Here is a 23,086-nt window from a genome sequence, read left to right as displayed (position 1 = left end):
ATATTCATCAGACAACCAACTCTTTTATTGCACGATGATTGTCTGAGAGTCCTAACTGTGCATGGTAATGAGTTCCCCCTTTTCTAACTACAAATGTCACGCACCTGACAGAGAAGCAGTAAGAACCATTTTTAACGTATATAGTTATGACGTTCTGTTAAACGGAGATGCGAACCTATCACCTTCTCGACGACGAGTGAATGTGAGTGTTATGTAACGGATTTTCTAAAAGTTTGCTTATTGGTCATAATTAGTCATATTAGAGAAACTATGTACAATGCAATTTAAAATATTAATATTTTAATATCTTCGATTTTTATTTTTGTTTAACATGAATACTACTTGTTATATTTTCATTATTTTTAAAAATATTTTTAGCATTATTAAAAGCCCTTCAAAGTATTATTTTTTATTAAAATGAAAAAAAATATCTTACAATATCAGAAAAGTAAAAAAATTAGTAAAACTTTTTGTGGTCGAAAACTTTTTTGAAGAGAAACAATTAAATAATTAAATATAATAATAAAAAAGCTTTTTCCCACTTTTCTTTGAAGATTTTCTTTTCTAGTTTTTTGTTTGAAGAATAGTTTAATGTTACGTCTTGCATATTTAGCAACAGTTTGAACTTAGCAAAACATTTAACAGTACAAATATGAACCTGGGTTTAAGTATAGTAATAGTTGCTGACTTTCGTTTTGGATTTAAATAGGTTTTATGCTATTTTCTGGTAAGAATCGTTACCACCAAATCAATAAATATTATAACGCATTAAAAAGTACATCCCTCTAAGCCCTAAAAATATATTAAAACATGGATGAAAACATCCAAAAAAGCGAAGCACTGAAACGGTAGGACAAACGGACATTACTTATATAGTGTCAGAACTGAATAATTAGAATATAAACGTATAAGAATCGGAGCAAAATTGTAAGTAAATTTGTTGAAAAACTGCTTGATACAGGATGATGTTTATGGACATACTTACATTTTTATTACTTGATTATAGAGTTACTTTGCTTATAACATTATACTTTGTTGTCCAAGGAATCAACATACCAAAAATCAGATCAATCGGATGAAAATCGATAGGACAATTCTAACATGCCTAAATTAACGGAAAAAAGCTATCCGTGTGTGACGGACGGACGTACGAACAGATGGACCGACTCTAGTTATAGAAAAGCTTCGCTTTTAAAAACATAAAACAAACCGTTATAATTAACATATACAATGAATACATGATTGAACTAATGATTCTTCTTTCAAATGATAATTTTTAAAATTGTATTAAAATTACAGCTACGCTTCCTAATCAGATAATGTCCTTGTTTTTCAAAGCATAAATTCTTAAATTACTAACATTACAATGACAAACATTATTCAGCTTTTAACAAGGACAAATTTGTCTTTTACTTTAAATTATAATATCATAACGTTTTATATGACTTAATTTTTATGTGATGTACTTAATCTAAATATATATCAACAGTTTGCTAAAGCATTTATAAAAGACCATATTGTTGACCAAAAACTAAAAAAAAATTAAAAATTTATACATTAAAATTGGTGCTGAACCTTCACAAAAATAGAAATTATGAGGTACAGATTTCAGTTATAGAGTAACAGCGAAACTAAATATATTAGGCTGTGTTTATTTATCATTGTTTGCAGGGCTTTTTGTTGCCCTGTTGAAAAATGACTTAAAATATCCTTTTTATTTAGTTTGGAAAGAAATTGACAACCTCCAAAAACATATTTTGACAGCAAAAATTGTAATGCTTGTAAAAGAAAGCAATTCAATATAATGGATGAGAGTAATCGTTGCGAGGGGAGGCATAAAATCTTTTCTATCCGCTAGGCAGCCTCTTAGATATTTAGATAAAGACAGGTTTAAAGCTAGTTTATATGTACTCTGGGAGTATATAAATGGTCCATTTGAACAAAACTGAGCCATGCCAAATGACTGTAAGATATCAAATTTCTTGAGCATAAATGATACATTGTGTGTTAGACATGATATTTTAATATGTTCATTTAAAATTGCAAAAAAATGGAAAATCATGGATCGAAAAAAACGTAAAAGTTAGTCATAGAGTAAATGATCAGCAGAAAAAACATAAACAAACGAAAATCACAAAACTTATGTATATATTGTCTTTTGTAGAATAATCGACAGACTGACGGACTAATTAAGAATTATACATGATGATTCTTGGAAAGGGGATCTTTACAAAAAAAAATCAGCAGAAAGAAAAAAACAATTCCGCTGAAACATTTCGGACTGACGAACAGACAAAGGAAATAAAAGAGTAATTTCGCTTATCAAAATCAAATGTATATTAAAGAGACATTTTTGTAAAACATTATATAGGACGTTTCGAAGTTTAAATACCGAAAAATGATAGAAAAAGGTTTCTATATTCTAAAGTTGTTTTGAACAAACATCGGATTTAATGCTCCAAAAGTTTGTATTCATGAAAAAGAAATTAAAACTAAAGTTATTGTTTACAACAGAAGCACTTTTTGAAAGATTTTATGCGCAGAAGTATGAAGTGAAGATCTGTTTATTAACGCTAAAGATATCATTAGGTATAATACAATTTTAAAATCACAACTAAAATGTTTCAATTTTAGTTAAATGATTGATTCACCTACATTTAAATATGAATTTTTTTCAACAAAAAAAAACCAATTACATTAAACCCCTTAATGTAATATTTATTACTTTTATTTATACTACTTTGATTCATGTATGTTATACATATTAATATAAAAAAGTGTGTCTTTTTTTATCAAAAACAAAATTGCATTAATATTATGACAAGGACATATCTTTAAAAGCGCAGCTATTCAACATTAAAAGCACATTCATCCGTATATTTGATTTTTAAAATGTTGAAAAGGACAAATTTATATAAGATGTTCCGTGATCATTATTCAAATATATTTTTTTGCCAATCATGTCATAAATCAGACGTTTAGACGAATGTTTTAATTGTTATTTTTTGGTAGCATGACTGACACACAAACACACCATATAGAATATAAAGGAAAGCAGAAACTCAAACATTCCTCATATCGTTACGGTCACAAATTAGTAGAATGAACATAAAATTGTTATTCGGCACTTTTGCAATTAGTTTTATTTTATCAACAATTTATATGGTAAATTAACAATAAAATCAAATTGTAAATTAGAAAAAAACATGTTTTTAAATGAGTACAAATTGGATAGAAGTGCATTTTTTAAAACAATTTGCAATGTTTATTTTTAATTATATTTTATCTCTTTATGCTGTTCATCTTTCATAATTTTTTTAAAAAGCGAAGCTTTTCTATAATTATGGTCGGTCCGTCCGTCCGAGATAGATAGCTTTTATTCGTTAATTTAGGCATGTTAGAATTGTCCTATCGATTATTTCAAACTTTGCATGATAATTCCTGTTGTAGTTAGGTACGATTTAGAAAGCGTAGCAACTCTATAATCATAACTAGAATGTCCGTATGTCCATTTTAAACATGTTGATTTTTCTACTTTTTTAACAACAAATTTTTATGTGATCTAATTATCCGTTTGATCTGATTTTTGGTATATTGATTCCTGGGACAACAAAGATCAATATTATTAGCGAAGGAACTCTATAATCAAGCCCTTAAAACGTAAGTATGTCCATAAACATTATCCTGTATCAAGCAGTTTTTCAACAAATTTACTTACAATTTTGCTTCGACTTTTATACTTTTATATTCTGATGATTCAGTTTAGACACTATACAAGTGTTAATGTCAGTTTGTCCTACCGTTTCAGTGCTTCGCTTTTATGGATGTTGCCATCCTTGTTTAGTTTTATTATTATTTATTAAAATTTTGAAAAAAAGGTGTAAAATATGAAAAATAGGTAAAATAAAGCTATTGACAAAATTTCTTGCTTACGAGTTTTCCACCAACGTAAAATGTATTTAATTCAATCATATCTGAATATTTTATGCACAATGAAAATATGTGGGAGTTAATATTGTAAGTGATAACTTCGAGTGTAAATTTTCTACCCCGAAATAAATAAAAAAGCATCAAAGTAAAATCAAAAAGCAGATATTTAGTACAGATACACAAACAGACAGAAAGGCAGACAGGCAAAACACCATGCATTTTTATTTTATAAAATTACTATCGGCTTCGCCCTTAGCCTCTAGGGTCTTTGTCCCAACTACAACTATTTACTTGATGAAAAACATTGTTTTATTTAAGTAAATATTATTAGGATATTACTTTTATAAAAACACCTTTTATTAGGAAAAAAAGTATGCATTTTTTTGAAAAAAGACATCTAGTGTTCGGTTCTTCCACCAATTCAAATTTTTGTTATCAATGCTCTCGTAATTTTTTATCTGTTATCAAATTTCTGTTTCGTTAGCTAATTATTTGACTTTTCCACGACTGTGATTTTTCATTTAATTGTGACTTATGATTCGACTGCAAAGCCCTACTGGCCTATTTTTATAACTTTTATAACGTATGTAAAAATAATGTAGCTAAATGTGTATAAATACAAATATATAGTACATCTAAATAGCATTGTGATATAATTTATCTTGGCTTGTTACATTAGACAGTGAGGCTTTTATATGGACTTTTGTTTATTAGAGTACATAATTTATATAATATATTTTTGAGAAATTACTTTAACCCTCTGGTTAATAGCCTTAAACCTGCCCTGTTCCAATAAAAGCTTCTTAAGAGAATAGAGAATATAAAATCCACATAAGTAGACAGTAATCACCACATATACTCCACTGGTAGACTATTGTATACCAGATACCACAATAATGGTGTGTCCTCATTTCCTCACAAATTTTCAGTTTATTAGAACCGCTAAAATAACAATAAATACAAAATACAATCTAGAAAATCAATACACAACGAGGTTAACATATAATTAGTATATTTCCCTCGTATTTTATTGCGGGAATGATTACACACCCACAATAATTAGTATTAGGGATGGACAAACATTTTGTTTTATATACAAAATTAATTTTAGTTGGTTTAGCTTTGAATTTTGATGTTATAATTATTTGTCCTGCAAGGTTTTCATTAATTTAACCTTACCATAAAGACATCTGTCTAAGGTTTATACGTAGTTTTATACAAATTTATTTTATGTATTACTAGCAGAACGCCCCTAGCATCTAGGGTCTTATTCTAAAAATGATAGAAAAATAGCCTAAACCGTTCCAAGGCTTAAATCTAAAAGTAAATTAGCTTAAAACCATCATCATAGTATATATATTCTAAATAATAGTGCACCTTTTTATCTTTAACGATAAAAAATTCAATATTAACTTATAATAGAGATATTTTTTATTTGTCTTATTAGTAGCTGCTTTTTTAGAGAATTACTTCATGGGTTTTCGTAAACAAATCAAACCGATTTTAGAAGCTTAACCCTTAACGGTCGGGTTTTTTCTATCTCATTTTCTGTGTGTGAAAGATAAAGAGCCTAAACTGCGTGACTTTTTAAGTATGGGTATGCCACATAACTATAAGTTGGAATTTTTTGAATATTTCCATCCTGGTGGGCACATGATGCCAGCAAACCTGGCAGGATCATCCAAGTAAAGAGCAAAAATATTTTTTTTGACTAAAACAAAGCATTTTATCATACCAAAATACTAAAATATCCTCTAGTAGTACATTGTTATATGTATGAAATACATGTGTTCAAGTCACTTTCAGGTTCCAGGTATGATCCTGCAGGTCCTGGTCCTCCAGGTCTCCAGAAATCTTTGAAAGGCTCCTGTGGCCGCAATTTTTGACTTCAAATTTTAAACGTAAATTTTTCTTACGTGTCTACATAACGTATTAAAAAATATGATTTAGGCCTATTAGATATCAAATAAAGCAAATTTAGATTATTTAGAGACAAAGAACTTATATTTCAACAATTAGAATCAGAACCAAAGTTCTCTAAATCTTTTTTTATATCTAAATTGAATTAATGTGGGTTCTAATCTAACTGACCTTGCTATTAAATATACAATTTTTTATATTAATTGATTAATATTACCCATTTATCTCTCTTCTTTTTCTCCAATAATAAAACAGTTTTTTAATCAAAAATTAAAAATCGATATTAATAAATGAAATAAAATTTGAAGGAAAAATAATCATAATCAAGATCATTTGATATTTTTTTTCGCCGTTATCCTCTTAGGAAATTTTTTTCCCTTTATCTTAGGCTTGTTAATGGCTATTTAATTCTAAGAACGCGCCCTTTATTTAAAATAAACATAACATTGATAAAAAAAAATAGTTATTTAATGATATATTAAGTTAAGCTAGATATTATTAGAAAAGAATAAAAATATAAGAAAAGCACACTAAAATAAAGTATATAACAATAACACAGTTAAATATTCTCTCTCTCAAAACATTCTGTCACAACGTCTCCGCTTTTGACGGAATACTAAACCATTGGTTTCCTCCGGTACATTCACACTCACACACACACACACACACTCACACACAAACACACACACACATACACACACCCATACACAAACACCCACACATACTCTGAGAGAATAAGAAAATGCGGGAGGGGAAGAGAAGTTTGGGGATTCTCTTCTTTTTCTGTGTGTCTACCCGCTTTTAAATTGCTATATACAAATATATATCTAGCCCCTTCTCATCATCCCCCAAATGTAAATTTACTTAAACATAGTTTAGTGTAAAAAAGGGGCAATATTTCATTATATGATAAAAAAGACAAAATTGTTGAATATTTGAAAAGCGTGTTTTAAATAAAATAATTTCATAGTTGTTGATATTTATATTGAGACAAATTGGTTATTAATTTAAGTAAAACCCTTAAAACAATCAATTCGTTTAGGACCTGACCTTTATATGACCTATGTATGTAAGTATGACCTAACTGTTGATTATACAGTGTTTTGCTGATTTATTTGCGCATACAGCTAACTTTAAATATTAAATTGATGCCATAGAAGTAGAAATATACCTTTTTTTTAGAATCTTATATGGTCTGGTGTGAATCTGGCTCGAACCCAAAGCCTTCCGTTATTAAGAGCACACTTTACAATTTACGCTAATGCCGAAAGGGGCTATGCTAATAATCTAAATAATAATTAACAATTAAACGAAGAAAAAAAACTCCATAATAACTACACCATATCTACACAAAGTATCACTAAATACTCCTGTTTGTCAGGCGCATGCCATAATAAAAATGTTTATATTATGAATACAACTTTAAGGAATAATAAAGTGTTTCTATTATATGAAAGTGAAAAAGTAGGAAAATTAGGTGGTTTATAAATGGTTTTGAACAAACTTTAACTTTTATTACCAAAACTTTATCCATCTAAAGACAGAAAATTGGTATTTCTACGGCTCTGCTAAAAATATAGAAGCTTAAATAGCAAATGATTATGTTAATAGAGCAATACACGGCAGATTGACATATTATCTTCTGCATTTTAGGGAAGCTTTTTGTAGATCCTGATTAGATTTTAATCATTTGGAAATGAGAGTAGGTCTATCAAACTAAGTGATCGTCTAGACAATCCAGATCATCATCGGCATGTAATAGGGTGTGATATTAGGTTAAGTAACATCCAACAAACAACCAACCCTTTATTTGCGTGAACTTTGTCTGAGGAGTCCTAACTGTGCATGGCAATGAGTTGCACCTGTTTATTGGTCAAGGCTTTATCCCTAGGCAACAGTAAGAACCATTTTTAACGGTTGAGCCACAGTCGCAAGTCTTGTAAATGTAAAGGTAACAAACTAGTTAATAAAGAACTGCACTATTGATTATTTTCTTAAATGTGTAACTTAAAAGGATAAAATGTCCAATTGGGTAATGATTATAACTAACAAGAAATTTCAGCCGCCTATTTTATATAGTAAAAATCAAGTAAACATAAATTAAAACACATCAAATTGGCTATTAAGCATTCCGACTGCTATGAATGTGTTTAAATGATATGCTTTATAATAATGGAAATGTTTACAAGACATTCCAGATGTCTACCTTGGATAGTAGCCGAGGAATTGTCGTTTTTCCATTCCGTTTCTAAAAGATGGAAGGACATTTAAAATTTTTGTATTTAATTAAAATCTGCATGTATTAGCTAATGAAAGATTAGGGAAACAAATGTATGTAGATTAATTTTCTACAATTATCCTCTTCCTACCTCAGAAATGAGTTTATTTAATACCTATATTTGTGACAACTTTTACTACACAGAAACTTACAATTTTACATTTGCAAAATAGCTTGCTTCATTGCATCAAGATTCATGTCAAATCTATATAGGAAATAAACGCCTTTCAGCTTGAGTTTTCCAACTAAAAAGTGTTTATATAAAAATATTTGCTTAACTACTAAAACATGGAGCAAACTTTCCCATACACTTTTTGCAATTGATTCTACATATAATGTTTTAAAAGTTGTTTAGTTTTACCACTTTCCATTTATAAGCTTATGAAACAACTATAGGTGCTGCACCAAAAGCTTCTTGGAAATTAAAACCGTAAATCTGCAAACAGTAAAACTAATATGAAGCTTTCCTGAAAGCAAAAATAATTAGTCCACCTTCATACTTAAATACCTTACAACTTTTAAATCATTGCTCCTTGTATGTCTTTGCAAAGGGAAAATTTTACTGGGACACGTTATAATTTTAATAAAATTATTGAATTTCTCTTATTCTTAACGATGATGATTTTTTGTATTGTACAATAAATAAATCTAAAACAGATCAATCTGGAATAGCTAGGCCATGTATTCTATATTCCATGTGTTTTATTATATTCTTTTTAATATTATTTGTTTATATTTGAATGAAGCTTTTGAAAATGAATATTTGCTTTGTTTGCACGAAGTACCATAAATAGATATAGATAATTCAATTTTTTTGGCAAAATTTGTCATGAATTCAAATCATTTTGTTTTATATAGTCCTAGAAGAGGAACTCTCACATCAGAATTGTCATATAAGCAGTTTAGCTGAATATGGATTTTACACCAGAGGGTTAAGCTGTATTAAAATTATCAAAACCATTAAAATGTGGTCAAATCATAAATAATATTTTCTTTAATATGTAATTTTTCTAATGATTTTTTGTGTACTGGTTTTTTATATTAGGCCAGTACACTATAAAAGCCATTACTGGTAAGATCAAAGTTGCATTTTAAATTAAATAAGCAGATTTGTTCTAATTTCATTCATTTCTGTCTATGTTTATCATTTTTATTGTGCTTCATTTAAATACTAGCGGCTTCGCCCCTAGCCTCTAGGGGCTTTGCCCCAAGAGGTAATTTAAAAAAAAAAAAATTCTGGTGCTGCCAATTTATGTGAAGTAACTGCCTAAAAATTTTTTTTTGGGAGGGGGGAATTTTCAATTTTTAGGGGTTGGGGGTGTAACCCCCCCCCCCAGAAAATAGCTTAAAACCACCACAGGACCAGTATGTATAATCCCTGAAGAGTAGAGACCAGTCGGTTCATTGGTTATCGAGATCTTGAGCTTCAGACGGACAGACATCAAGCTACTTTGTATTTTAGATATGTGCAAAATTAATTCCTTTGACTTTGTTATTTTGACCGTGTTGGTTGTTCTGTAAACGTCTGATAGATCTGCAAATGCTCAGACTGCCAGAATTATTTCAGAATGACATTTCTTCAGGTGGCGTCATATATTGTCAAAGTTAGTTGTTACCAGAATGAGTAAAATTATTCTAATTAACACCCCAAATGATTTGTTACTTAAAAACAAACTTGCTATTACATTGTCTACTTTACTCGATGGCTCAAAAAACATTACCTAATATAAATCTTATATATAATGAATGTATTATTAGTAGCGAAGCTACTCTATAATTCACTTTTTCCGTCCGTCCGTCAGTCCGTAACGCTATGGGGGTAATGGGATTTACTCAGACCCTATAAAAGTGGACTATAAACTATTAGAAAAGTTTCACATTAAGGTGAAATTTTGAGGGTCAACTTTTTTTCTTTTAAAATTCGCAGTGCATTGTTATGAGCATCTTTTATGTTATTTACTTTGATTGTCATCATTAAACAAAATAAAACAGGGTTTCGTGTTTATTTTCTCCAATAAATCAATTTATAAATACACTTTAAATCTACTTGTACATATTACCATCCATGATTTTATTTTTTGTGCTTCGCTACTTATGGATGTTGTCATCCTTGTTTTAGTTTATTTTCCTAACATGGTGAAAAATAACATAAATAAATATTAAATACATATAACTGAAAGAATAAGCAAAACAGATTTAATTTAGCAAAATTTATTAAATTTAAAATATGAAATAACAAGTTATTTTTAGAAAGAAAGAAAGTCAAACAGGCATCATCAGTACAGCATTACAATTTCTTTCCAGTTTCAAAGCCAAAGAAGTATTGACACATTGGATTATAATTGGCCTGTCTACCACCAGCAATGAGACCACCAGTGCAGTAGGAGTACAAAACAGCATAAATGTTACCATTGTATTGTTGATACAGTCCACAAACATAAGATGCTTGTCTTCCACCAGCAATGCAATTTTCAGCCAAGTAGGCATTAGCATCGCCAATAAGACCATAGACATCCCCATTAAAGCTTGAGTAATAATCACAGAACTCGTTGCCATTATCTTGTCTACCAGCAGCTTCACAATAGTTGGAACCATAGTGTTCAGCAAGAGCCAACAATCCAAAGACATCATTGTTAAAGTTGTAATTAATATATTGGCAAACTTCATCATCATTAACAGCATCAGCAGTGTCACCACAGTAATTATAAATGATGTCTAACAAGTCATAGATCACATTACCACTTCTCTGAAAAAGCAAAAGAAAAATTTGTATTCCTTTTTTAAATATAGAAATACTGCACTACTAATGCAAATATTTTTAAACAATTATTTATCATTAAATGTTGTGATATTTTACCTCAACTGCTTCATCAGCTTTTCTGCCTACAGCTGTACTCATAGAATCAAGATAACTATTGAACTCATCACAAGCACTAGCATCATCAGCATTTCTACCTGCAGCTCCACAGAAGCTCATCATAAAATCAACAGCTCCTCCATTAGAGGCAGAGTATGCAGCACAGAGAGAGTGTCCATTGTTTTGTCTTCCCATAGCAGAATCTGAATTACAATATTCATCCAAAGCTGCTTGTACCTCATCTTCAAATCCACCATTTCTGCCAGCAGCTGGTTGTTGGTAGTAATAGTTGAACATATCACAAGCTTCCTTATCATTAGCTTGTCTGCCAGCAGCACCATTACAAAAGCCATCCATAAAACTAATAACATCAGCATTGTTAGATTCGTATTGAGAACAGAGACCACCATTATCTTGTCTACCTGCAGCAAAACCACAATACATATCAAGCTGAGCAGCTACCATGTCTGCAAATCCACCATTTCTGCCAGCAGCTGGTTGTTGATAATAATAGTTGAACATATCGCAAGCTTCCATATCATTAGCTTGTCTACCAGCAGCTCCATTACAAAAGCCATCCATAAAACTAATAACATCAGCATTCCCATATAAACAACCCCTTAAATAGTGGATGTAAATATTCATTTATTTCCCTGGTATCTCATTTATATCCCTGGTATGATTTTAGAAGATTTTTAATTTTTTTTGGAAGATTTTTGAATTTTTATTAATTACTAAAAGAAAGAAAATAATCTCCTTTTTTCATATTTGTAATATTTTTTTGAAAAGAACACTTATTTTCAATATATATAATTTATAATATAATATAATTTTTTGTTTAAATGAGAATGATATTCCTGTCCAGTTTTTTGTTTAGGAATGAATATTTCTTACCCTCGTGAATAAATGATGACCTATCGGTCCATCATTTATTCCCTCGGGTAAGAAATATTCATTCCTAAACAAAAAACTGGACAGGAATACCCCATTGTTAGATTCGTATTGAGAACAGAGACCACCATTATTTTGTCTACCTGCAGCAAAACCACAATACATATCAAGCTGGGCAGCTACCATATCTGCAAATCCACCATTTCTCTAAAAAGTTGCAAATTTCATAAAATTAAGAAGAATCTTTTCTAAAACTTACAAATATCTGGGAAAAAGTAAAGTAAGATATTTTTAGTTGATATAGTTAAATATTTTTAGCTTTAATAAATAGATAAACTTACACTGGAGTTGGACACAAGAGCAGCATTGCCATATTGAGCTAAGATAAATACACCAATAGCAAGCTTCAACATTTCTAAAATTTAAGAATTATAACACATTTTTCATACACTAATTAATAATAAAGGAAGAAAGATATACAGAATTCCTGAGTTTCTTTTGTTGAGAAACAATTTGAACAAGGATAATAATATCCATATTTAGTGAAGCACATAAAATTATAAAATGGACACATGTACAAAATGAGTTGAAGAGCAGATATTCAGATATAAAAATTTTAGCTGTATTTCTCTAATAGCAAACAAAAAATAACATTTTTCCTATATCATTGCAGACTGATGGACTAACGAATGGACACACAAAGTGAATTATGTAGAAACTTCGGCAATTTTAAGGAAAAAATGGGAAAGACACCTTGTAAAATAATAATCTTTTAATTAAGTTTAAAAATATTAGGTTAAAATATTTATTAGGAGAAATATAAAAAATATATTTGTTCTTAAATAGTATAAATTTTGATGCAGTAAGCAACAAAAGAAAACTTTATAAAAGGCTTTCAATTACATCTTAACACTTGAATTTATGCTTTAGTTAAAAAAAACAATTTGTTATATTTGTCTATGTAAGCTTTTTTCTCCTATCCTGTATTAGAATGGCTGCATTTATAAATTCATAATACAAAAAACTTAAAATATTTAGGATTTGTGTATTTATTTGTAATAAACAAGGGCCCATAAGTAATTTTTTGATTATCAGGTTGTATTTATAACTCTTTGATTCCTTGTATTAGAAATAAATGTGTAACTAACAAATATTAGATAAATATAAGAACAAGTTGAATACCTGTAAAATGCTGGAGTAGAGAGATTCTCCAAGATACTGATTAATTCAGAAAATTTATCCCTATTTAAAGGCAGAAAACACCTTTACATTAATAACAATTCATTTTATCTTGTTTGATTTTCTTTAATGATGTGGTTGATACATCATTCTAGCATGTGTTTTTGTAAGGAGCTTGGCAGTAAATACCTTCTGTACATTTTAGTCGCAATTAAATTATTTGTATGGTGATTAGAAATCATATTGCAAATAAATGGAGATATTAGTTTTCTCGCATCATATTAAAAACAGCTTTCCGCGGATATAAAATGTACAATTATAAAATTAAAACCAGTTTTTTTTCGCCCTGAGATGCCGAAGGATTTTTGTATTTGTTGAAAACTGGATAAAATATGATTGTGATGGTAGATATAATTTTTTCATATGGATAAGGACCGTCCAGTAAGTGCAGTCAATAATTTTTTTTGGGTGGAAAATTAGTGCAGCTACTTTAAAAAAGGTAGTTAAATAATAATTAGTTTATGAAAAAAAAAATTTATGGTAAAAGATCCATATGAATCACAAAAGAAGTTAAAAAATTTGCTAGAGTAAAATTTTCGTTTCGAAGACGACATTATTATATTTATAATATACGCAGCATTTATAACAACTTTAAAATCATCATTATGTGACAACCAGTGAAACGATTTTAGATTGGTCAACGGATTTGAATTTATTATGACCAGGACTATTTATTTGCCACCTTGGACGACTAAATCGGTCAAGGAATAGCCGGCTATGGTATTTTTAAACTTTACTTCTATTTTATGCAATCATTATCATGTCTACAACTTTAAAATCATCGTTAAGCAACAACCAGTGCAGTGGACCGATTTTAGATTGGTCAACAGATTTGAATTTATTACGACCAGGACTATTTTCTTGCCACCTTGGACGACTAAATCGGCCAAGGAATAGCCGGCTATGGTATTTTTAAACTTTACTTCTATTTTATGCAATTTTATTATCATGTCTACAACTTTAAAATCATCGTTACGCGACAACCAGTTGACTGATTTTAGATTGGTCAATGGATTTGAATTTATTACGACCAGGACTATTTTTTTGCCACCTTGTACGACTAAATCAGCCAAGGAATAGCCGGCTACGGTATTTTTAAACTTTACTTCTATTTTATGCAATTATTATCATGTCTACAACTTTAAAATCATCGTTACGTGACAACCAGTGGACTGATTTTAGATTGGTCAACGGATTTGAATTTATTACGACCAGGACTATTTTTTTGCCACCTTTGACGACTAAATCGGCCGAGGAATAGCCGAATACGATTTTTTTAAACTTAACATGAAAAAAATGTGGGCCAATTATTTTAATCGGCCGAAATCGGCCGATTTCCGGCCGGCCGATAACGAAAACAGCTTGCTAATACTGTTCCAATTTGGTTACACTTTTAAGGGAAGGTTTATAAATGTCTTAGGGTTGGTTTTAGGCTTTGTTCCTGACCTCCATCAGACTCCCCAATAGGATAAGAATCAAACAACTAATATTCTAATATTATAGCTTCTAAAATCCTTATTTCTGAACCGATTTTAAAAAAATAAAGGTCTAGCAGCACAGTTATGGGACCTGGAAAACGATTAAAGCAATCGTTATATGCGTGGATTGAATCATAACAAAGATATTAAAAACCGCATGAAGATTTCGGGTTCGCAGAGTTATAAAATTTCAAAAAAATTTCATATCAAGGATATAAACTTTTCAGATAATTGGCAATTAAAATCCTTATTTGTATCATAAAAGGTAATAGCTGCACAATTTTTCCAAATGTTATAGTCATTTTAGAGAATATTGACTGCACTTACCATCCAGGCCTATCTGATGAAAAGTAAGACAGCCATATAATCTAATCCACCAGATATTAATTGGTTTCGAATGAATATGAGAAAAAATGTTATTGTAAGTATTATAGGTATGACTTGATTGATATAATGTTGAAATATCACAGGTGAAAATTAAGATATGAAGACTAATATGTAATAATAGAATAAAAAAATCTGGATCATGTAAAGTTGCGGGTTATGTCGTAGCTTTTCTCCTATTTCCTAACACTGCAGGGCAATTATTAACATTTACCTAAACTTACCTAACCTAGCATAAGCTACTTTGAAAATACTTCAGATTATTTCCATGATCCATCAAACTAATACAAGTGCAATAAAGCATAAATAAATGAGTAATAGTATTTGCGACTCGCGAGTAGTAAACAAATGAATATATTCTGGTGATTTATTTAATGATTTATGTCGGCTTTATGACAAACTTTATCAATAAAAGTGTATTTAGTAAAACAATTTCAACCCAGGGTGTATTATGACATTGCAAGTTTTCTTTGTTTGTTTTATTTCCTTTTTTTAAGCAAGAAGAATAACATTTTTTACTGTCTACACATTAAAATGTATAAAAAATATTTTCAAACAAGGGTCATGCAATTGATATTGAAGGGTTAATTTTAGCGTGACCCAAATTTGTAAAGTATTTAAAGTCTACTAGAGAACAGCCTCCTTTTTGTGGAAGGGAAGTGTTAAACGATGAAAAATTTACTTGTTACTATATAAATTGTATTTCAGCTACTATATAATTATATATGTCTCTTCGTCTATCATTAAGAAACTAACTAGGGTAAATGTAAATTTCTCTCAGTTGGTAAAGTGGTGAAGTTCTGGTAAAGATTTCCTGTACAAATGGTATTCTTCATGTATTTTACTTGGTCTTTCTCAACTATACTACAAACAACATAAATCATTAATAAGATATATATTTTTTGTAATTCTCAAAGTATCAATCATCTTACAAACTTTTTTTCTAGTTTGATCCTTCTCTTTTTATCTTTTTATGAACACTGAACATGAGAAAATTTCTCACATTGTCTGTTTGTCAATCTACTATTTGCTGCCTATGAATATTGTTGTCCTTGTTCTTCACTTTGACCCTCTTCTATTTTTACAATTGAAGGTTCGATTTTTAAATCAAACTTATTCTTTTGATGGTTAAGTACAGGGTGCGCCACATAAAACCGGTCTTTTTCTAATTTGTGAACAAATGAACATTTAAATCGTCAATTTTAAAGCTTTTATTAAATTTTAAAAACTGGGAAGCAAACTAGGTATATGACTATCAGATCATTCAATAAAATCACCACCTGGATCAATCACCGCCTCCACCCGCCCCCTCAACTGCCGGCAGGCCAATGTCAAAATGTACAAGCTGGCAAAGTTCTCCTTGATTGTGGCAATAAGGGAGGTCTTTGTGGTATGGGCATGTCTATTGGTGCATGCTTCAAAGTAGCTCCAGGCCCAAAAGTACATTGAATTAAGATCGGGCTGCAAATTCACCCAACATTCAAGCTGCCCTTCAACACAGCAGCTCTCATTTGGGCAACAGTTGAGCTAGAATGATGTTCTATACCTTTTTGGAAATGGCATAAAGATTCAGCTAGGGTTGTCAGCGCAATACATAGCTTGTCTAAAACTAGTTGTTAAGGTCCATATGGGTCTCTAACGTTGATAATTGAGAAATTTTCGTGATATTACACGTTTTTTGAGGTTTTTGACATCTCTAAATCTGCCACGTTTCACTTTTCTACAGCCAAGCCATTTCAGATGGAGCACTCTATGCCCAGTTCACAAATAACTTGTAGAGGTCGACCTAAAATTTCCAGAGGTCAACCTATGTCTTTGGTGAACTAGGCTCTAGTCTTTTCTAGTGTCTTACTTATGTATTTGATAGTATCCCCAGCAAGTTGCTTAACTCTATCTCATCTACAACTGGGCTGAGGTCCGATTTAGTGGATCCTAGTTGAGAATCTATATTAATCCACCAGTGCATTTCGAATCTGCCTTGTTGAACTTAAGCGCAACCAGCTTGGAGTACAAGCCCAACTTCGTCCTAAGATATTTTTTGCTTAAAGGTCCTTACCTACAAAATAGTAAAAATTATATATCTACATTTTTTTTTTAATGTTTTTGCATTGAAGAATATTTTTTAGATAAAATTATTTTGGAAAATATGAGTTACCAATTCAAAAATGATAAATAATTAAGAACTGACCAAAAACCCCAAAAATGATTTTAGGGCATAATTTCTGGGGGATTTATTTATTTATTATGCAAATTACTACTACTATTAAACCTTGCTAAATAATACTTAGGTAACTTTTTCAAACATTTTTTTCTCCATGAAATTTTAAGAATCCCTTACAATTTTTTTAGAAGCTAAAAATTTTGATTATTTATAATTGCAGAATTTAAGAAAATTTGTAAAAACACCATAATCTTTGGTTGATCTATGGCTATAATAGTTATTTCTTTCATCGTATTATAAACGGCTTTCCGCGGATAAAGAATGTACAATTATAAGATTAAAACCAGTTTTTTAGCCCCGAGATGCCAAAGGCACGGGCTAAAAAATCTGGTTTCCATCTTATGATTGTACATTTCTATATTCGTAGAAAACTGGATAGAATACGATGCTAGACATAGTTTTTTTGTATGGATGAGAACCGGTTCCTATCCACCGGATTCAAATGAATACGAGAATAGTTATTTCTCGCATCGTATTATAAATGGCACACTACGTTTACGGCACCCCTGGGCTAAAAAAACTAGTTTTAATCTCATAATTGTACTTTCTATATCCGTAGAAAGCTGGATAGAATACGATGCTAGACATAGTTTTTTCGTATGAATGAGAACCGGTTCCTATCCACCTGATTCGAATGAATACAAGAAAAATTATTACCCTCTCAATTTTCAATTATTGATTAAGCCCTAATTTAAAACTTCAAAATTTTTTTAGTTTTAATTGTTTTAATATGTTTAATTTCTAAAATGAAAGTGATAGCAATAATCTTTCAACATGTATTTTCATTTTTTAAAAGTATCATCCCTGTCGGTTTTTAGAGCCTTCTAAACAGAGGCTACATTAGTGTAGTTTTATTGACTTGTGGGTACAAATGGGTTAAAACATTAATTTAAGTTAGTATTTATATACAGGTTAGGTTAGATTAACATATGAATATACAAATAAGCCCCCATGCATGTGGTTATTTGGTTTAAAATAGGTTAGATTAGGTTAAGTGTCCAATCCTGCGTTTTTCCACTCCGACGTTTGGGACTCCTGCGTTTGTCTTAGGACTGTTTATTGGATTTTATGAATGTATTATTTTAGTTGTTTATTTTCCTAACATGTTGGACTATACTTTGGAACACAAACAAATATAAATGGCTGAAAGAATAAGCAAAACAGATTTAATTTAGCAAAATTTATTATAGTTAAAATATAAAATAACAAATTATTTTTAGAAAGAAGAAAAGTTAAACATGGATCATAGGTATAGCATTAGAATTTCCTGCCAGTAGCAGTACTCATAGACTCCAGATAATCATTGAACATATCACAAGCACTTGCATCATCAGCATTTCTACCTGCAGCTCCACAGAAGCTCATCATAAAATCAACAGCTCCTCCATTGGAGTCAGAATATGCAGCACAGAGAGAGTTTCCATTGTTTTGTCTTCCCATAGCAGAATCTGAATTACAATATTCATCCAAAGCTGCTTGTACCTCATCTTCAAATCCACCATTTCTGCCTTCAGCTGTACTCATAGATTCAAGGTAATCATTGAACATATCACAAGCACTAGCATCATCAGCATTTCTACCTGCAGCTCCACAGAAGCTCATCATAAAATCAACAGCTCCTCCATTAGAGGCAGAGTATGCAGCACAGAGAGAGTTTCCATTGTTTTGTCTTCCCATAATAGAATCGGAATCACAATATTCATCCAAAGCTGCTTGTACCTCATCTTCAAATCCACCATTTCTGCCAGCAGCTGGTTGTTGGTAGTAATAATTGAACATATCACAAGCTTCCCTATCATTAGCTTGTCTGCCAGCAGCACCATTACAAAAGCCATCCATAAAACTAATAACATCAGCATTGTTAGATTCGTATTGAGAACAGAGACCACCATTATCTTGTCTACCTGCAGCAAAACCACAATACATATCAAGCTGAGCAGCTACCATGTCTGCAAATCCACCATTTCTGCCAGCAGCTGGTTGTTGATAATAATAGTTGAACATATCGCAAGCTTCCATATCATTAGCTTGTCTACCAGCAGCTCCATTACAAAAGCCATCCATAAAACTAATAATATCAGCATTGTTAGATTCGTATTGAGAACAGAGACCACCATTATCTTGTCTACCTGCAGCAAAACCACAATACATATCAAGCTGGGCAGCTACCATGTCTGCAAATCCACCATTTCTGCCAGCAGCTGGTTGTTGATAAAAATAGTTGAACATATCACAAGCTTCCATATCGTTAGCTTGTCTACCAGCAGCTCCATTACAAAAGCCATCCATAAAACTAATAACATCAGCATTGTTAGATTCGTATTGAGAACAGAGACCACCATTATCTTGTCTACCTGCAGCAAAACCACAATACATATCAAGCTGAGCAGCTACCATGTCTGCAAATCCACCATTTCTGCCAGCAGCTGGTTGTTGATAATAATAGTTGAACATATCGCAAGCTTCCATATCATTAGCTTGTCTACCAGCAGCTCCATTACAAAAGCCATCCATAAAACTAATAACATCAGCATTGTTAGATTCGTATTGAGAACAGAGACCACCATTATCTTGTCTACCTGCAGCAAAACCACAATATGTATCAAGCTTGGCAGCTACCATGTCTGCGAATCCACCATTTCTCTAAAAAGTTGTAAAGAAGTTGTATCAACTTTTTTTTTTATAGCTAGCCGGTCCTTTTAGTAAGTAGTAGATGTAAAATTTTTCATAGAATTCAGATATGCAATCGTTTTTTTTGTAGACCTCTTATTTTTTAAGTAATTTAAGTTTAAAAAAAAAAAAAATTAAGTCGATTTTAAGGTACTAAAATGCAAAAAAAAAAGAAAGAAAATGGCCATTATGAACAAAAATAGTAAGATCTTTAATTTGACACCTTACTTTTTCAATTCTGTCAGGTAATTATTGAAAAAATCGATTTTTTTAAACCCACGAGAATAAAAACTTTGAACTCAATTTTATCATTTCACAAGTAAAAAAATATGGGTTCATATATACCTTTAGAATCAGAAAAATATTACGAATCCATTGTAAGCAAAATTGAAAAAAAAAGTTTACAATATAGTATATAAACTACAATAAAAGGAATTATATGAAAATATCATATTATATTGTACAGGCAACGTCTTAACTTTTGAATTGAGTATAAAAATGGGAAGGGGGTATAGAGTGTGTAAATAGGGGGTAAAAAAGGGAAGACGATAGTGTTGCCAGAACAAAAAATACAATTGGCCAATTTTTTAATTTTTAATTTTTTACTTTTTTTCAATTTTGCTTACAATGGATTCGTAATATTTTTCTGATTCTAAAGGTATATATGAACCCATGTTTTTTATGTCTGTTTGAGAAAATATTTAGGTCTAAAGTTTTTATTAAACCGAGGTTAAAAAAATAGATTTTTTCAATAATTACTCAACAGAATTTTAAAAGTAAGGTGTCAAATTAAAGATCTTACTATTTTTGTTCTTACTGGCCATTTGCTTTTTTTATTTTGTTGCGTTTTAGTACCTTAAAACCGACTTAATTATTTTTTTAAAAAACTTAAATTACTTAAAAAATAAGAGGTCTACAAAAAAACCGATTGCATATCTGAATTCTATGAAAAATTTTACATCTACTACTTACTAAAAGAACCGGCTAGCTATATAAAAAAAAGTTGATACACCTTCTTTCAACATAAATTTAAGATGAATCCTTTCTGATTCTTACAAATGTCTAGGAAAAATTTAATCCAAGATTTGTTTAGTTGATATAGTTAAAAACTTTTAGCTTTATTAAATAGAAAAACTTACAGTGGTAACAATACCAGCATTGCCATATTGAGCTAAGAAAAACACACCAACAGCAAACTTCAACATTCTAAAGATGAAATAACAATTTTTTTATACACTAATTAATAATAACATAAGAAAGATATACAGAATTCCTGAATGCCTTTTTGTTTAGAAATAGTTTGTACAAGGCTAATAATATCCATATAGTGAAGCACATAAAATCATGAAATGGACAAATAGGCAAAGTGAATTATAAAGAAGATATCCAGTTGTCAGATAGAAAAAAAGAGTGAATATGCAAAAACTCAACACAAACAAATCACAAAGTTTTGACAAAATTATGCTTAATTTTGTTGCAAAACTTTTTAAATACAGAATTCGGTTTAAGGACATACTGATATTTTTAGGACTTGATTACAGAGATGCTTCGCTTAAAATATTGTTCCTTATTGTAATAGGAATCAGTATTCCAAAAAGCAGATCAATTGGATGATTACACCACATACAAATTTGTTAAAAAAGTAAAAAAATCAACTTGTTTAAAATAGAAGTACAGACCTTCGGGTAATAATTATAGAGTTGCTATGCTTTCTACCAATTCTTATTATTTGATTCTTTATTTGTCTTAACTATATACATAAAAAGTTAACATATGAATTATAAGAGTTATTATAACAATATTAAATAAGGACTAATTCAAGATATTCTATTTTAAAAAGTGTAAGTTCATTGTAAAGCAGAAGTAAGCAATACAAAGAAAGAAATTTTGCCGTTTAACATAAAAAGTGTACATTTAAATTAGGTCGATTCAACATAATATCTTCTCAAAATATGTCCAATTTATACAAAAAAAAATAAAACTTCAGTAAGTTCCAGAAAGAAAAATAATCGTCATCGAGAAGTAAAATATAATATTCATGATAAAAATATTAGGTCAATAGGTACTAATCCTTAATATAAAAATGTGTATAATGGATACACAGCTGAACTTAAAATTGTTAAGGAGGGATAAAAAAGCTATCCGTTATGGACAAATGGATGGACTGACCGACCATAATTATAAAAAAGCTTCGCTTTTAATAACTGTATTAGAAATAAATGTGTAACTAACATTATTAGATAAATATAGAAACAAGTTGAATACCTGTAAAATGTTGTAGTAGAGAGGATCTTCAAGATACTGATTAATTCAGAAAATTAATCCATATTTAAAGGCAGAAAACACCTTTACATTAATAACAATTCATTGTGTCTTGTTTGATTTTCTTTAATGATGTGGTTTATACATCATTCTAGCAAGTGTTTTTGTAAAGAGCTTGGCTGTTAGTAAACTTCTTCTGTACATTTTAGTTGCAGTTAAATTATTTGTATGGTGAATTGAAAAAAATTAAATTGCAAATAAATGGAGATATTAGTTTTCTCGCATCATATTATAAACAGCTTTCTGCGGATAAAAATGTACAATTATAAGATTAAAACCGTTTTTTTTTTCAGCCCTGAGATGAAAAAGGCTGTTTATATTTGTTGAAAACTGGATATAATATGATCATGATGCTAGTTCTAATCCACCCGATATTAATCGGTTACGAATGAATACGAGATAGAATCTTATTCTAACTATTATATGTATGACTTAATTGATTTAATGTTGAAATTGAAGCTGTAAAGACTAATATGTTAGAATAGAATAAAGTTGCGGGTTTCGTCGTAGCTTTTCTCCTATTTCCTAACACTGAGGGGCAATCTTTAACATTTACCTAACCTTACATAATCTAGCATAAGCTACATTGAAAATACTACGGAACCCGTCACTTCGGTTTATTTCCAAATATCCAATAAACTAATACAAACAAAATAAAGCATAAATAAATGAGTAATAGTATTTGTGTGTATTAAACAACTAAATATATTTTGATGATTTATGTCGGTTTTATGACAAACTTTAGCAATAAAAGTGTATTTAGTAGAACAATTTCAACCCAGGGTGTATTATGACATTGCATTTTATTTGCTTGTTTTTTAAACCCTTACAGATCGGGCCCCAATTCCCACCTTAATAGATCGGGGGGGGGGGGGGGAGGTAATATTGACCCCCCC

General features: G+C 30.3%; 2 protein-coding genes across 2 annotated transcripts; both read right to left on the bottom strand.

Annotated features, from left to right (window-relative positions):
- Positions 1-10,323: 10,323 nt before the first annotated feature.
- On the bottom strand, positions 10,324-11,605 carry LOC145326487 (uncharacterized). Its single transcript, XM_080169859.1, has 2 exons — positions 10,986-11,605; positions 10,324-10,874 (listed from the first exon to the last, which is right to left on the bottom strand). Exons 1-2 carry the CDS (start codon positions 11,565-11,567, stop codon positions 10,416-10,418), a joined length of 1,041 nt encoding a protein of 346 aa, XP_080025985.1. The 5' UTR covers positions 11,568-11,605; the 3' UTR covers positions 10,324-10,415.
- A 6,758-nt stretch (positions 11,606-18,363) lies between these two features.
- Positions 18,364-22,264, bottom strand: LOC145326486 (uncharacterized). The gene is made up of 3 exons (XM_080169857.1): positions 22,134-22,264; positions 21,008-21,074; positions 18,364-19,841 (listed from the first exon to the last, which is right to left on the bottom strand). The coding sequence occupies exons 2-3, from the start codon at positions 21,071-21,073 to the stop codon at positions 18,456-18,458; spliced, it is 1,452 nt and encodes a 483-aa protein (XP_080025983.1). The 5' UTR covers position 21,074; positions 22,134-22,264; the 3' UTR covers positions 18,364-18,455.
- Positions 22,265-23,086: the final 822 nt, after the last annotated feature.

This window comes from Acartia tonsa, chromosome 8 (genome assembly GCF_053477335.1).
Source record: "Acartia tonsa isolate MP-2025a chromosome 8, ASM5347733v1, whole genome shotgun sequence".
In the NCBI taxonomy this organism is placed as follows: domain Eukaryota; kingdom Metazoa; phylum Arthropoda; class Copepoda; order Calanoida; family Acartiidae; genus Acartia; species Acartia tonsa.
The sequence above is the reverse complement of the archived record's forward strand: the minus strand, read 5'-3'. Positions and strand labels throughout refer to the sequence as shown.